General features: G+C 37.0%; 1 protein-coding gene and 1 long non-coding RNA gene across 6 annotated transcripts in view; one reads left to right on the forward strand and one right to left on the reverse strand.

The window, feature by feature from the left end:
• LOC105497277 (transmembrane protein 64) overlaps positions 1–14,830 on the forward strand; it is a 52,630-nt gene extending 37,800 nt beyond the window's left edge. For all 5 annotated transcript variants that reach the window (XM_011768288.3, XM_011768286.3, XM_011768287.3 and 2 more), the window contains one exon: positions 14,715–14,830. Coding sequence is in view for 1 of the 5 variants with exons in the window: in XM_011768287.3 (XP_011766589.1) it covers positions 14,715–14,761 (47 nt within the window). In the remaining 4 variants the exon portion in view is untranslated. The remainder of the gene's footprint in view (positions 1–14,714) is intronic.
• On the reverse strand, positions 1,055–16,240 carry LOC139355811 (uncharacterized). Its single transcript, XR_011606902.1, has 3 exons — positions 16,166–16,240; positions 6,601–6,680; positions 1,055–1,113 (listed from the first exon to the last, which is right to left on the reverse strand). It is a non-coding gene; the product is annotated as an uncharacterized lncRNA (long non-coding RNA).
• Positions 16,241–17,215: the final 975 nt, after the last annotated feature.

Genomic DNA, 17,215 nt, shown 5'->3' on the forward strand with positions numbered 1-17,215 from the left:
CGGTGGTAGGGACAGAGGGCACTGGGGGTGGGAGGGGTTGAAACAGAGTTGGAAGGTATGCTCCAGCTAGTGATTGCTGATTTGAATTTGGAAGAAAAAAACACAAATTGTCCCAGGGGAAAAGAGGAGGAAGGGTGTTTTAAAAACAAAAGCACAGGAGAGATTGGCAAGTAGTTCAGAACAGCTAGAATATAGAGGGCTAGAGGGGGTTATAGAAATGAGGCTGGAGATTTGCATATGGGGGTGTGTGTGTGTATGTCTGCATGTTACAACATGTATATAAATAGAGTAATGTAAAATATTAAGAATTAACAAGTGTGGGTTTTTATTTTAATTTAATTTAATTAATTAATTTATTTATTTATTTGAGATGGAGTCTCGCTCTGTTGCCCAGGCTGGAGTGCAGTGGCACAATCTGGGTTCACTGCAAGCTCTGCCTCCCGAGGTCACGCCATTCTCCTGCCTCAGCCTCCTGAGTAGCTGGGACTACAAGCGCCCACCACCACACCCGGCTAATTTTTTCTTTTGTATTTTTAGTAGAGACGGGGTTTCACCATGTTAGCCAGGATGGTCTCGATTTCTTGACCTCGTGATCCACCCACCTCGGCCTCCCAAAGTGCTGGGATTACAGGCTGAGCCACCAGGCCCAGACGAGTGTGGGTTTTATATGTATGGATGAGGTGATATTAAAGTGACAGTTGGGTCTACATTTTAAATCACACTCATAGAAGTTTGGAGAAATTGAAGAGGTTCAAAAGTACCAGTCTGAAGACTGACTGCAGAAGAAATAATGAAGGCCAGAAATAGGACATGACAACAAATATAGGGAGCAGTTATATTTGAGAGCCATTAGTATAAAGAAAATAAATTAGGCAAGGATAGGATGAAGGGTATCAAAAGAGGGAAGAAGATGTGATGGCTCCTCAGTTTTTGGAATGGGTGGTGTCTTAGTCTGTTTTGTGCTGCTATATCAGAATACCTGAGACTGCGTAATTTATAAAGATCAGAAATTTATTGGCTCATGGTTCTGAAGGCTGGGGTCTAAGGTCCGGGTTGGCAGATTTGGTGTCTGGTGAGGCCGTTCTCTTCATCCAAAACGATGCTTTGCAGACTCTGGAGAGGAGAAAGCCTGGTTACTCAGCAAAAGGCAGAAGGACCAAGAGACAAAAAGGGGTTTAACCTGTCCTTTTGTAACAGCATTAATTCTACCAAATCATCTGTTAAATTTCCCACCTTTTAATACTGTTACAATGGCAATGAAATTTCAACATGAGTTTTGGATGGGACACACATTCAAACTATAGCAGATGGTGATGTAAGTATGAGCAATTTGGAGGCAGAGGAGAAAATATTTTATTTGAAATGCCTATGTGCCATGGAAATCAAGAGACACTGGATAAGTGGACTTATGGAGCTGAAACTCAAGAAGAGATAGAGGCTGGAGACAGAGGTTTGAAAATTTATCAACATCCATAGGTGATATATCAAGCGTTTGGTGTGGATTTGGTACCAAGTGAGAAGAAATGGTGACTAAGACTAGGGCCAGGCATGAGAGTCCCACAAAGGAGTCAGATTAAAAAACAGCAGCCAGTCGCGGTGGCTCACGCCTGTAATCCCAGCACTTTGGGAGGCTGAGGCAGGCGGATCATGAGGTCAGCAGATCGAGACCATCCTGGCTAACATGGTGAAACCCAGTCTCTACTAAAAATACAAAAAATTAGCTGGGCATGGTGGCGGGGGCCTATAGTTCCAGCTACTCGGGAGGCCGAGGCAGGAGAATGGAGTGAACCCCCGGGAGGCGGAGCTTGCAGCGAGCCGAGATGGCGCCACTGCACTCCAGCCTGGGCGACAGTGCCAGACTCCATCACAAACAAACAAACAAACAAAAAACAGCTAAGAGGAAGCAGAAAGTGTTGAGAAACAGGACGCTGTTAAATACTACAGAGAGGCCAAATGTGTTAGCTTAGAAACATTGATTGAGTTTGACAATTTAAGCAGTCATTAGTAGCTTGCTGGCAGTAATTACAGGCAACCTGGGAACATAGACGTCTTGCCACAGTGCTGAGTTGCGAATGGGAGAGGGGAGATGGGAAAATGTAGACCACTCTGGATAAGTTTAGCAGTGGCAGTGAAAGAATACAATATAAACATTGAGGCTTGTTAGAAAGGGGCCTGCTTTTCAAAGAGACTTGCACTTCTTTACCCTTTACTGTAAATTTCATACCTCTTTTGAAGTTTTTAATATAGTTATTAATTATGTCATTGTAAGTGTTGGAAAGTCAGACTGAGTTAAAGAGGAGAAAGCAGTAGCTGAGGAGTAGGAAAAGATGAAGAGGTAAGACTGTAGTTCTCTCATATTAAAGTCACCTGGAGAACTTTTAAAAATAAATAGCCCATACCTGGCCATTACCATCAATTAATCATAACCTTTCCATGTAAGGCCTGGGCATTGACTTTTATGTAAGAGCCCCAGCTAATTCTGATGCCTAGTAAGAGTGTGAGACTGGAAAACTGCAGAGGAAGGGCTTTTCAGTTAAGATAGGAGTGACTGAAGCCTACTTAAATACTGAGAGAGAGAAGCCTTCTATAATTTATATTAGTGTGTTGTAACTCGTTAATTAGAGATATCCTTAGCCTACATCACAAGATACTGATACTATACAAGTAAATATAGCATTTGTCTGGGAGTTAAGAAACATAATGCATTTTAATTCTTACTCTTGCCAGTTAGCTACATAATTTTGTGCAGGTAAAAAATTTCCACATATTTACAGTGTGGAGGCTGAGATCCTTTACCTAAGGTCCATTCCAGTCTAAATTTTGTTTTAGTTTTCAACTATCTTTTTAGCAGAATCATGGCTCTCTAGACCAAGTAACTGATTTGTCCCTGGGGTTAAATATAATCCCAACTCTAATCAATCTTAGGATGCTTTGTTAACATTTTATTCTTTGATTTCCTAAATAAGAATATCAAAAGATTCATATGATGAAACATATCTGATACCCTTCCTGGAGAACTGCAGGACTTAGGGAAAACTCATTCTGTGTTCTCTACCCTCAACATTCATATTCCAGTGAAATTTATTTTAAAATTAGTTTAATTTTAGAAAAACATGTTTTAAACCTGAAAGTAACAAAGATTATCTAGTTCAGATTTTTCATGTTGAAAAAAGGATTTTTCCTAGGTTGAGAGAAAGTTAGTGGCAGAGCATTTCAGTGTATCATTGCCCCATTCTGTCTTTCTATGCTAGTCAACTCAGTGGTAACAGGAGGCCAGCAGAAGCAGTGACAGAACAGCATCCAGCCTATGTTGCCTTGGTGACACGGGAGGCTCCCGAGCACCTTTAGAATTTCCTAATTTATTGAAAACTTTACTCCACAACCACTTAAACTTCATAGAATTTGATTAAAGCTGAATTCTTTAAAAATATTAAGTTCCGGCTGGGCACGGTGGCTCACGCCTGTAATCCCAGCACTTTGGGAGGCCAGGGCAGGAGGATCACGAGATCAGAAGATCAAGATTATCCTGGTTAACACAGTGAGACTCCATCTCTACTATAAATACAAAAAATCAGTCGGGAGTGGTGTCATGCGCCTGTAGTCCCACCTACTCCGGAGGCTGAGGCAGGAGAATCACTTGAACCCGGGAGGTGGAGGTTGCAGCGAGCCTAGATTGCTGCCACTGCACTCCAGCCTAGGTAACAGAGCAAGACTCCATCTCAAACAACAACAACAAAAATATTAATTTCCAGAAAATTGCATATCTAATGATAATGAATAATTTGAGACTTATGGTATATATATGGTGTGTGTATGTGTGTGTGTGTGCCACAATCCTTTAGTTTTAAATCTTTGCCATTGAAATAAAGAAAAATGAATTTTAGGGTATTTAGTTTAGTTAGTGATAGAAAAGTTTGCTACTTGTCAAAGTAGATACACTTTCTACTCAGCAAAAAAAGCAGAATCTTCTTTAAAAATGCAGAGACACTTATAAGAAGTAATTGAAAAGAAAGGAAAATTATTCCTAAGGAATAGTTGCAAGCCTTGTCATATCTCCTGGCTGTATATGTAGGACATTAGGTCAGATATAAGATAATTTTTGCTCTAGCATTAGCTTCAAGCTTAAGAAATGATAAAGTTCTGGAGATGCATATATTCATAATATGCTTTCAGGGTTAAAATGTGTGCTGAACATTTAGGAGCAGATGTTATCAATGGAATTCTTTGAATTTAGCTTACAAACCTTTTGTACTTATTGATTTGATAGACACAATTAGAAACAACATGGGATTTATTCAAACCGATCAAAAGAAACAATTTTATTTGTAATACTATGGAAAGATTGAAGTGTATATAGGAACTGCTTTTACTAGTCCTTTAACCTAAGGTTCTGAATTAAAGTACTCAGTGAGTTAACTCTGATGTCAGAGAAGTGAAACTTGATTTGGTTTTGGATCACAATTTTTGTGCTACATTTCCCCCCACCACCAAAAGTTATGAAATGATGATAACATATGCAGAAGACCTAAGCCATCCATTACAGACACTTGAGAAATGTGAATTTCTTTTCTCACTGCTTTGCTTTCTGTAAGTGACAGAATTAATGACCATTTCTGCAGGGCACAGTGTATGGAGGAGCATTCAGTGACGAAAGAGGCTCAAATATTTTCACTAAGGTGTAGGAGACCAAATAATTTACAATTATGTGGCCAGGCACGGTGACTCACGCCTGTAATCACAGCACTTTGGGAGCTGAGGCGGGTGGATCACCTGAGGTCAGGAGTTTGAGACCAGCCTGGCCAACATGATGAGACCCGTTCTCTACGAAAAATACAAAAATTATCTGGCTGGAGTAGCATGCACCTGTGGTCCCAGTTACTTGGGAGGCTGAGGATGGAGAATTGCTTGAACCTGGGAGGCAGAGGTTGCAGTGAGCCGAGATCACGTCACTGTACTCCAGCCTGGGTGACAGAGCGAGACTCCATCTCAAAACAAACAAACAACAACAACAGAATTACAGTTATGTCTTTTTTGAGTGTCAGTTACTCTTGACTAATAAGTTAAGAATTAGCTTGTTTAGGTGCAGCTGTTACCATTTAATAACACTTGAGTACATTGAATTTCTTGGCTTCGTACTTCTGACAAATGAGTTGATTTAATTTGAGGTTGTTTAACCTCTGAATTGATAAAGCATTTTTTTTTTTTAATTTTGCTTTAAGTTCTGGGATACACGTGCAGAATATGCAGTTTTGTTACATAGATATACATGCGCCATGGTGGTTTGCTGCACCTATCACCCCTTGATAAAGCATTTTAAAATTTTGTAATCAAATTAGAACTACCTTGTTTATTATGATTTACTGTATTTCATATCACCCCCTTGAATAAAAAAGAAAGAAAAATGCCCTACTGCTTTTCTTACAGAGCTTGTTATATATTTGTTTTATATTTAAATGTCAGTTCTAACTTTTAGCTGGGAATGAGTAAGCAGGACTGTGCCCTTATTGTGAGGTGAGAGAGGCCAGTTGAGTCACATCACATATTGAGTTCTTTCAACTTATCCTATCAATGTAGTTTCCTTACAATAAATATTCCAAAGCATTGTTCTTGTTTTTAATTAACAAAATGATGCAAGGATCATCTGCAATAAAAATTTGTGAAAATGGCCAGCAAAACTTTGAAAAGAAAATTATAAAGAAGGACTTCCTGTACCAAAATTTAATGTGTATAAATCATGGAAATCAGAAGAAACAGTTAGACTAATGGAACAGAAGAGAAAGTCTAGAATGAGACCTAGTGTACATAGAATATATTATATTTAAAAAGTAATATCAATAAATAGCATTTAGAAAAAAAATTATCTTTTGAAAAGTTTAAATAAAAATCAGAGGTTTAAAATGGGAAAAATTAAATACAACATGCTATTACCAGAATGAAGGCGCATGGATAAATTTTAAATTTTTAACTTGAAAATCCAAACCTTCATTCCACCTCCCTAAAATACTTAATTTATTCTCATCTGTTATTCTATACATACTGTCTAATGCAGAAACATGTGTTTATTACATTTTATATTCCATTTTATTTAGTATTATGCTCTTTCTTAGGTCTGTGTAATATTTTAAATTATCATTGTAATGGGTATTTTAACAGTCATCTTTTTTTGCAGGTATAGGTAATTCATAGCTAACAGTTTGTGTAAAACACTTTGGAGTTTTTTCTCTTTCTGTGCAAGTATATAAACATATGTTTGTATGCATTTGCCTCACTGACTATAATGGGACTGTGCTATATACACTATTATTATCTTTAATTTTTTTTTCAGTGCACAATATATTTTAGAAACAAGATGACCTTTAAAATCACATTATTTATTGTCAAGTTCAAAGAAACAAGGTCTGCTATAATTTTATTTGGAAATCAAATTGTAAAGAAGTCTTTTGTTCTAAATTAATTTCTAGGCTATATTTACAACTTTACAATATTTCCTACTTTATCTGTTTTGAAGAATGTACTGTTGCGTGTTATTCTAATTTCTAAAATTCAAAATTTTAACAGTGAAATCACTAGTAGTATTTTGGGTTACTCGATACTACTTACCATTTCACAGAGCAAAAGAAGAAGCCAATCTCTATTCCTTTCTCTGTTTAGCCTATGCACAATTGCTTTCCTTCTCTTTTCTGGAATAGAACAGGGACTCCGATTAGCGTTCAGCTGAAGCAGATATATGGAAATAGAATGTTTTATGGAGCTTTAGAGATGCCTACTAAGGTACACTCAATTCTCTTGCTTCAACATCCTTGCCCTCTCGGAAGCATTTGTCTTGTTTTCTGTCTCAGTCATTACCATATGGCAGCACCTAGTACAATGCCTGGTACCTAGAAGATATATTATACATTTGTTGACTTGTGAAATAGTAAAATTATTATTAATTTTTACAGTTCAAATATTAATATTATTTGCTTACTTTATTGGATTTAATACATATTTAAAAGTGTTGACATTAATCATTTTTCACTTTTAATGTGTTATGTAAATGCCAGGGGATATAATTTAATACTCACACTTATGCTATACCAAGGATCTTACTTTTTCTGGATTACTGAAAACAAAAACATTTCATTTCTTGTGAATTTGATAGAAACTTTCTGAATTTTTAAAATGAATTTATTAAAGAGTGTTATTATAGAATTCAGTATAATGAATATGGTCATTAGGATTTAGAAATTGTACTTGTACTTTCAGTAGTTCCAGTGTTTATGTTTAAAAATCTACTTTTATGTTAGATAATTTTGTATTTCACAAAAAGGAGAGGAGTTTATTTTAGATGTATAGACACAGATTTTTAGAAATGATGAGAAAATACATCAATTACCCTGAAAATATCATCCCCTAAAACAGTATTTTAAAACTGCAAGCATTCTTTATGGAACTAAAAATTCATATTAATTAAATGGGTTCCAAAGAGTCATAAATATTATATTTATCAAGATGATTTCTAAGTATGTTTAAATGACTCATAGTAATAATTCAAATAGATTATATAAATGAATAAATACTGGCTCTTTGCCTTTGTAATAAGAAATATTTTTGTCCTCTGATTATAGAAATAATTTAGTAGAAAGAAAATTATGTGATTGGCTTAACACTACTCAATTAAAAATAAATTCTTGATTTTCCTAAACTTCAAAATACATTTTTCTAATTACCATGGCTTGTTGCCTCTAAATTTTTATTAACATTGCAAAAAAACGGGCTGGGCATGGTGGCTCATGCTTGCAATCCCAGGACTTTGGGAGGTCAAGGTGGGCGGATTACCAGAAATCAGGAGTTCGAGACCAGCCTGGCTAACATGGTGAAACCCCCGTCTCTACTAAAAATACAAAAATTAGCCAGGCATGATGGCAGGCACCTGTAATTCCAGCTATTTGGGAGGCTGAGGCTTGCTTGAACCCTTGAGGCAGAGGTTGCAGTGAGCCAAGATCATGCCGCTGCATTCCAGCCTGGGCAACAGAGCAAGACTCAGTCTCAAAAAAACAAAAACAAAAAAATCAAAATGAAAAAAAATGCACTTATGTTTCCAGGGGAAAATGTGCATAAATGAGCTGCATATTATTACCGTCATTAGATATATAACTGAGAAGGTATACTGACAATCCAGCCAATATAAAACAAACAAAAAGTCACTGAAATGTTTGGGACCCAGTCAAAGCATATTTGGATAAATTCTACTGAGCATGTCATGTGATATCTCTTGCTTCAGATATATGAACTTATTCCTGTCACTAGAAATAATGACAATAAATGTATCCTAGTATTTTTGCCCAGCTACCTTGATAAATTAATGTTGAAAATGTGTCCATCTTGAGTTTTCTTCTTTTTTATGCTTCTTGAGATTTATATTATTCTAGAGTAGAATTATTTTTTAATTTTGCAAAGAAATTTCTTTGAAGCAAATTTTCTATAGGTGAAAACACAGAAAACGCGAAATTAATTCTCCACAGATTTCAGATATTGATTTTATGTTCTAATTTTATCTGGTGGTAAGTAAAGTACTAATTAATTTTGTCCCCATCATAGAACATGCGAATTGACTAAATGATGCTAATTACACATACAAGGTAGAGATGGAAAACTTTGAGAATTAAACTCTATCTAAAAATATTTAAGTATTAACACTCTTTTCATATTAACAAGTACTTTGTTTATTTCATGTTATAGCTCCTTTCATAAGTAAAATTACCTCTTGACTTCATTAAATTTACATTCAAACTTACAAAATTTTCATATTAACTTGTTGTATTGCAAAGCCCATGTTATCTTAGGTTTATATGCTGGTATGGTCAAAATAAAAAAAATAGTTTAAATGATTTTTTTTTTTTTTTAGTGTAGAACATAGAGTTATTTCTGAAATAAGGATCTGTGTTGTGAATCCTGTAAATTGGTTGTTTGCCCATTGAGTTATACTTTGTTAATGTCTGGAGTTATTCTTTGGAAAAATAAATGCCACAATCTAGTTTAGTTGTGACATTGCTCTTAAGAGAAGGCACGGAGATTTCCACAGTAACTACCTAGCATTTTCTTTCCTGATCGGCCCACTCATCTCCTGGGAAGCTGTGTGCCTTTCTGTTCCACTGCAGCTGATCTGGCTTACTCATAGTCTTTTGGAATTATCCCAGGGTTTGGAACAATGCCATAGGTCACGTTTTTTGAGCTCCAACTGTCCAGGCACTTAACAGGAATAACCTAACCATATGAGGTGGACTTTATTAGACCTTTATGGATGAAGCAACTGAAGGGCAGTGAGCTCTAGTGACTGGGAAGTCCTTTAGTTTGATTCTAGAACTGAGCTTAGGACCACTATGCAATATGCCTTCCCACTTTCTAGACTAGACCTTCTCAGCCATGAATGTGCTACAGATATACCCAGGTACTGATCCCCTCAGCCTTTGACGTTGCTGGACAGGACCTGGAGCCCAGCATCCCAGGTCTCTTCTTATATCGGTGAGAAGCTTCATCTACTTAGACCAGAGTGCTATACAAAGATGATGGTTTTCTACATGTGCTGTGAAGCAAAAAAGTTTGACAAGCACACACCCTAGAGCAAAGAAAACGTTTAGAAATAAATATATTAAATATATTTTCTAATTTTTAGCTAACATTAAAATAAAATTTCAGATTCAGCAATCCTCTGACAAGGGATAACTTTTACACCTTGTATAATTCTACTTTATTTTACTTTTTGTCCAAGTATTACATATGAAAAATGGTTTGAGTGCAAAGACTATTTTTTCCATTGATATTTTGTTATGCTGCATGTCAGTTATTCTTAACTCCTTATTAGACAACATATATCCTAACTAGAGTTAAAATGAAGTCTTTACATCATTAAAATTGAATTCATTTAATTGTTATTGATACTTTTGTTGTTGTTGTTGTTACTGTTCCTATGAACTGCCTACTTCCCAGTTATCAGAATTGGCAAATATTTAGGCTTAAATGCTGAAGTACACAAGGGTGAATGAGGTTAATAAGGGAACATTTTCTAAAGAAATGATATTTGCAAGTTTAAAAAAATATGATGGAAAGAATATGTATACTGTCTTGATAAGGAATGATTTGTGTTGTTCAGGAGCCCTGGAATAGCACTGAAGTGGTGTCGGAGACTATATATTACTTAGTACCATTAATGAAGAAATACAAAATAGTTCAGGATTTCTGACACCACAGGAACAGCTCAGGGGAACCCAGCTGGTAATCCAGATTGGCTTAAATGAGATTGTAGTGATGCATGAACACTTACACTCAAGTGTTTTCATTGTGTTTAAAATGATTTTTTTTCACAATGCATTCATCATGGAAGTTCATCTGAAAGTGTGTGGTTTGTGGTTTTCCACATTTTTTTCTCAATAGAAGTTTCCAGGTAAAGATAAAACATGTTGCAGATAAATCAAAGAGGAAAAATTCATTTCCTCTTGATTGCAATAGCCAGAGAATGATTGCCCACTTACATACATCTGATCTAGTTTAGTGACTTGCTAGGGACTATTTAGGGAGCTTTGACTATTGGTGATCTCGTCTGAATACCCGATTACATATGAAATATAAGGCAGGGGGAAGCAAAGAAGGTGACTCTGAGCTTGTAAACCTCATGGACCTAATAATAAAATGAGCCATTATCAGGGAAAATATTACCAGGAAGATGAGGTGAATGAATGTGCTGTGAGGTGGAGAGGATGTGAATTCGTTGGGGAGCATGTAGATCTGCAGGAACCAGGGAGAGACCCAAGAGGAGAGTTAGTGAAAGCAATTGGAAATTCTTGCTTGGAGTCATGTGCAGAGATTAGGACTGGCGGTTTAGAGTCATGGTACTCTACTCATAGGTACTCATAACAGTAGGGGTGAAAGAGACCTAAAGGAAGAAAGGATAAAGATAAGCTTGATAAAAATAGGCCTCATCACATTACCTGGTTAGCCACCTTAACAGGAGGAGAAAGTCAAAGTTGGGCAGCAAAGGAGACAGGCCAGCTGGCCTCCTTGATGTTCCTAAACCACCAAGCACAACCCTACTGGGGCCTGCACCTTCCATCCTCAGCCTGCAATGCTCCTCCCACAAGGGTTCAGGTGCTTCCTTTGTGCTCCTGTAATACTCTATGTTTCTGACACTGCATTTACCAGAATATCATTACTTGTTTATGTTCTTGTGTCATAAGAACAAAATTCAGTGATATAAAATATTCATTGAGTAAATTAACAGAAGAAATGAAATGAGAAAAGATTGTACTTAAGGCCTCATTTCAGATATCAAGATCTTGGAGTTCTGATAAAGTGGTCTGATGACATGTTATTTCAAATAAAATATAATTGGACACCCATTACATGCCAGCCATTCCTGGAACAAGGGTCAGACATTATTAGACAACATCAGCAGGACTCTCTGCATCTCTCAGCTCTGGTGATCTAGGTACTGGCTTCTTTTCAAGCAAGCTCTCTCTAAGTGGCAGCAGAGTCAGCATCTACTCCTTCAAAATGATTCTGTCTCTTGGGGTCACTTGCCTATCAAGGAGGTAAGGGCCCCTGGTGGGACTACCCATGGGACAGGAAGTGACAGTTTGTGAAGCAGGGTGTGACATGGGGTAAAAACAAACTAACAGAAGTCCATTCTAGAAATCATACAAGAGGCCCTCAGGAAGTGGAGGTGAGAGGATGGCTTAAGCCAGAAGTTCTGGGCTGTAGTGTGCTATGCCAATCCGGGGTCCGCATTAAGGTTGGCATCAATATGGTGATTTTCTGGGAGCAGGGTCCCATAAGATTGTCTAAGGAGGAGTGAACTGGCCCAAATTGAAAAGGAGGCAATCAGGTGCTCATAAGTGGCATCATGATCTGAAACCAATAGTGGAGGACAGCTAGGGAAACGGAGTGAATTCACTTTTCTCTTCCTCCCTCTTATTGTCAAAATTACAACTGACTACCAGAGAAAAGGATACTAAGCCTGGAGTTGCCTTTGTTGTATGTTTGAGGTTCCATAGATGAAGGAGAGTTTAAGAAGAGAAAAAGATCAGCTGACAGTAAGGCCACTTGTTGGCATTAAAACATTGATGCTTGGTGATTTTATTTATTTAAACATTGTTCTTGATTTGATATGAAAAAATAAATAAATCAAAGTTTCATCTAAACTTTAAAAAGTTCTATAAAATCCTAAACATATAATGATAAAGATAGAGTGTGGGCTTTGCAAATAAACTTAGGTCCAAAGCCTACTCTGCCATTTTCTACCTGTGTGAAGCTTAAGCAGGTGACTTAAGCTTTTATATCACGTTCTCTGCAGTGCTTACTTAGGGGTTAAATAACAAAATTCATGAAAAGCACTTAGCATATCATATAGCAGGGCAGTCAAAACTAGTGAATACTATTGGTGTTGTTATTGCTTAAAACTTTTTTATTGTGGCAAAATATAAACAACATGAAACTTACAATTTTAACCATTTTAAGTGTACAGCTAAGAGACAGTAAGTATATTTACATTGTTGTGAAATCATCACCATCATCCATCTTCAGAACATTTTTGCATCCCAAATTGAAACAATGTACTCATTAAACAAATCTTTGTTTCCCTGGTAATCACTATACTAACTCTGTCTCTGTGAATTTGCCTATTCTAGGGACCTCATGTAAATGGAATCATACAATATTTGTCCTTTTGTGTCTAGCTTACTAAGAATTTTTTTAGTAGCAAAAGCTGAATGAATCTGGACTGGTTGGTCATTGGTTGCCAGGGTTTCTGTACTGCATGGGTCCCAATGCATAAACTTAAATTCTATCATCTTCCTGATAATATCTACTAATTACAGGCATAATGTTCCTAGGAGAAAAGCAGTCTATGGCACACGCTTTAGGTGTCCAAATATATTTCAACAACATTACAGGAGCAGAACTCTTTGAAGAAGACTGTATAAAATCTGAAAACACTTCTGAAAGGTAGCTCTGAAAAGTTCTTGGGTACTTTAATTACAGGTGAGGTTAAAAAATTTCAGCCTGTGGATAACGCCATTTTTATTTATCAGCCTCTTTATTCCTCTCCCAAAGTGACTGTATATTGTGCAGTTGGTAAGCAATTAAATAGTTGGCAACAAGGCATAAATATTTAAAATTTATTAAAAACTACCAAGGCCTGAATCAAGAGATGTGATTAATTATTCAGGAAGAGCTCTATTTTAAAAAATGTGATCACAGATGTGTAGTAATTACACAATCTGTTTCTTTTTATCATGTATATGAGCTAAATGAAATGTTTCCCTGCCTCAAAAGTCTGCATTTCCTCAGTTCTCCATAATGATGCCAATTCATTCATGGAACCAAAGCAAGAATCATTAAGCTTATAACCATCAGATACCAAGGAAGTTGTTTCTGTAGCAATCAATCAGCCACGTGAAATCTCTTAGGATTTTTACCTCTTTACTCTAGTGACTTATCAATGCAAACATGCCTCTGTCTGTCAACTGGTATGTCTTAAACCTCCCACTTAAAAAACAGTTTCTCCTTGGTTTAGCTCCTTCACACTTGGCCTTTCTGATGTCCATGGCACAGATTATGATAACTGTTACTACAACCAACAAATGCCACTTCTGACTGCAATTTTTGCTTTCTTTATATAATCTTGGGTGAGCAGTTTATTGTATCTAAACCTTGGTTGCTTCATCTGTAAAATATGAGGAGAAAGATAGCTTGTGAGAATGACTAGCACAGTATATGTACAGGTAAATACTAGATTTAGGAAAGAAGTACGTGAGCACGCACATTGTACTTTTCCAGCCTTCTTCCTCCTTGAAACTGTTTCTCCTTTGTCTCCTAATAACTATATTGTAGCTGCTGGCTCCCATATTTGGGAACTGAAGTTTCCACCTCATTTACCCACTCACTCTCAAGGCTTGTTCAGCCTTGGGCAGTCTGCCTGGCATAAGCTAAAACTGCCGCTAGAAGCCACTACATTTGGTAATTTAATTACTTTTATCTCATCCATCCCCTTGGCCCTCAGGACTCTGCTGATTTGCAGAGCAAGTTTGATAGCCTCCTATCTGTACCTTTTAATCTAAAAAAATGGCATTGATTCAGACAGACATTTGAAAGGACACTGTGATCACCAAGGGAGACAAAAATTCTGTAAGAACAAGATTTTTAAAAAAAGTGTTTATAATTCACATTAACCCTGGGCTCTTTATCAGAAAAGGCAATGTTATGTTTCACATATCCTTTTACTTATTTGAACAATTATGCTGGTTTATTGAGTACTTACAGTAGCCCAGACACTGTGCTAAGCACCTCACATATATTATTTAATGTAATACACCCAGCAATCCTAGGAGGTAGATGCTGCTATAATCCATTTTATAAATAAAGAATAAAAGACTTGGGTTAGATAACTCGCCTAATATCCCACAGTAAGTGGCAGAGCTGGGTCAAAACCGGACAGACCTGAACCATGGTCTGTCCACTACAGCAGAATATTCAGTGGTATGTTTAAAGGCAGTTACTCAATAAAGAAAAGATAATACTGAACTATTTCTTTTATTTAGGAAGCTTATGGAGAGGTTTAAATGATGGTCCTTTTTACTACACATTTTTTTTCTTCTTACCCTCTTTATTTTTCTTTTACTGAGGCCTTTAGGGTTAATTTTTAAATACTAAATCTATCTGTTCTTCTCTGTTCCTTGCAGTAAGAAACATAAGGCTTCGAGAAGGCCATACAACTGTACATGTTTGAAATTCCTTGTCCAGAACGTGGTGACGTAACATGATGAATCCATTCAAGATTAAATGGTGATCTCAGTGATTCTTGTGGTTGGAATATTTTTTGTAATGAAAATAGTTGAGAACCTGTTGATTAAGTACCTGATAAGGTGTGCCTATAAATTAAGAATTAGGAATGCTCCATGCATAATATAATATTTCTTCAAATCAGAAATAAAATATCCCATATGTAGAACTTGTTATCTATATTAAAAAAAATCAGGAATCACTTAGTAAAATATTTCATATGGTTTCCAGAGTGGCCCACAACATAGCCTCTTGGGAGGGTTCTATTTCCTCTATTAGAACTTCAGTTTCTGTTTTTTTTTCTCATTGTTTTTTATTTCCTACTTTTGTATATATTTTAAAATATACATAAATTTTTAATAATGTGCATAATAATACATAATTTATATTTGAAATTATGTACTATTACTATGATATACATATAAGGTACAGCTCAAAAACATTTTGTTGATGAAATATGTGATCAAAAATGGTCTGGAGTACACCAGTTTATAGATCTTTGGAATTATAAAATATTAGGAATTCTTATAAATTTGAGAGTTACACTTCTAACATTTCTAAAATTTAACAAGCATTTATTCGTGATCCAACCAACCAGTAGTCCAAATAACCAGAACTTAAAAAAAAAAAGAGAAAAATAAAGATTTCCATAAGAAACAGCTAAATCATAGTACATATATCAGGTGATAAAGCTAAAAGGTCATTTGTAGGATGTGCTGGGTTCATCTCCAGTAAAGTATAATGATGACTAAAAGCCATAAAAATGTCCTTGGGGCCTTGCAAAACTCTTAATTGTCCTCTAGTCTAAATTTTCTTAATTGCTTCTAGTTTAGAAGTAAAATTATATATAGTGCCAGTCATTAAGTGAGTTTCATTTTTTCAAGTTATTTGCTTACACTGTCTGTGGCTCCCATTGTCCCTGATAGGGCCTACAAGACCTTCCAGTATCCCGATGGTCCAATCCTACCTGGTTGGTCTCCAGTACTCTCCTCCAAAACAACTTTCACTAATTCTTTAACACATTTCTTGCCTTTGGGCATTTACAGATTCCATTTCCTTTTTCTCAGAGAAAGCACCCTTTCCCTGCTTTGCCTAACTCCTTCCCACGCTTTCAGTCTCAGCTAAAATATTTTCCTTCCCCCTAGTTTAAATGAGTTGCCTCTGCTACGTGTTCCGTGGCATCCTGTAATCTCCTTTCCTTTATCATTTATCACATCACATGCTCAGATGTCTGTCTTCCAACCCTACATTTGTAACACTCACCTCACATTTTTGCAGATGGGCCTGTCTGGACTCAATTCCCTGGACCCACATCTAGGTGGATAAATAATGGTGCATGACTGAAGCCTACCTACTCACGGATTGGGGAAGCTTCTCTGCCCCTTACATGGTACTGCACACTCTTGCACACTCTCCCTCATCAACTGGTTTAAGCTTTGTAGACTGTTAATTAGATGCTTTGATATCTTCACTTAATGATTTTGAAGCAGCCTCATTTGGGGTAAATACCGTAGGTTTGTCCTCTCATGCCGAAGAAATCAAGTACGCGGACACACCAAGAAGCGGGTTCAGGAGGGGAGGTTTAATAGGCAAAAGAAAAAGAAAGGAAAATAGCTCTCTCTCCTGCAGAGAGAGAGGTGCCCAAGTGGATCTTCCCGCCTGTGGCGGAGTGCACAGGTTTTATAGACAGGCTTGAGGAGGTGGTGTCTGAGTTACATGGGGCCCAGAGATTGGTTGGACCAGTGGTGACATTTACACAGCACACGTGGAAGCTGTCAGCCCCACCCTAATCATGATGAAAATGGAGTCTTTCCTGACCTGCAGCCATGTTTTCTGCTCTCTACTGCGCACGTGGTTGGCAAGGAAAAGGAAAGATGGAGCTGTCATTTTGAACATGCCTGGTTCCAAGGTGGCCCCTTTCCTGTTGGCACAACTTCCAGCATTCACCTGTGCAAACTTTCAGCTTGCTTATCTAGGTCTGCAGCTCGATTTTACAGGCTGCTCTTTGTGAGAAAAGAAACGAGTTTGGAACTGCTTTTCATTAAAAGGGAAACCTTACCAAGGACTTCCTTACACTATCTGCCTGAATAATTTCTTTTTAATTCCTATATCAATTTCTTCATTTTTCCTTCCTTTTTCCTTTTCCCTTCTCTTCCTTTTTTCTGGCTTTTCTGTTTGTTAGAATGACAGACTAGTCCTGTGAATCCTTCTGGTTTTTCTCCATCTACCTACACTTTATAGAAAATTAATCTTGGTCCTTTAAGCAGTGTCAGCAAAGCATGTGTTGATCCAGCGGCCAGATGAGAAGTGCTGCTAAGCAGAGAACAAGCAAAAGCACTTGGAGCGTGAGAAGAGATGGGCCAAGTGGATTTTAGATGAGACAAGATTCTACAGGATTTTT

Source organism: Macaca nemestrina, chromosome 8 (genome assembly GCF_043159975.1).
Source record: "Macaca nemestrina isolate mMacNem1 chromosome 8, mMacNem.hap1, whole genome shotgun sequence".
NCBI classification, from domain to species: Eukaryota; Metazoa; Chordata; class Mammalia; order Primates; family Cercopithecidae; genus Macaca; species Macaca nemestrina.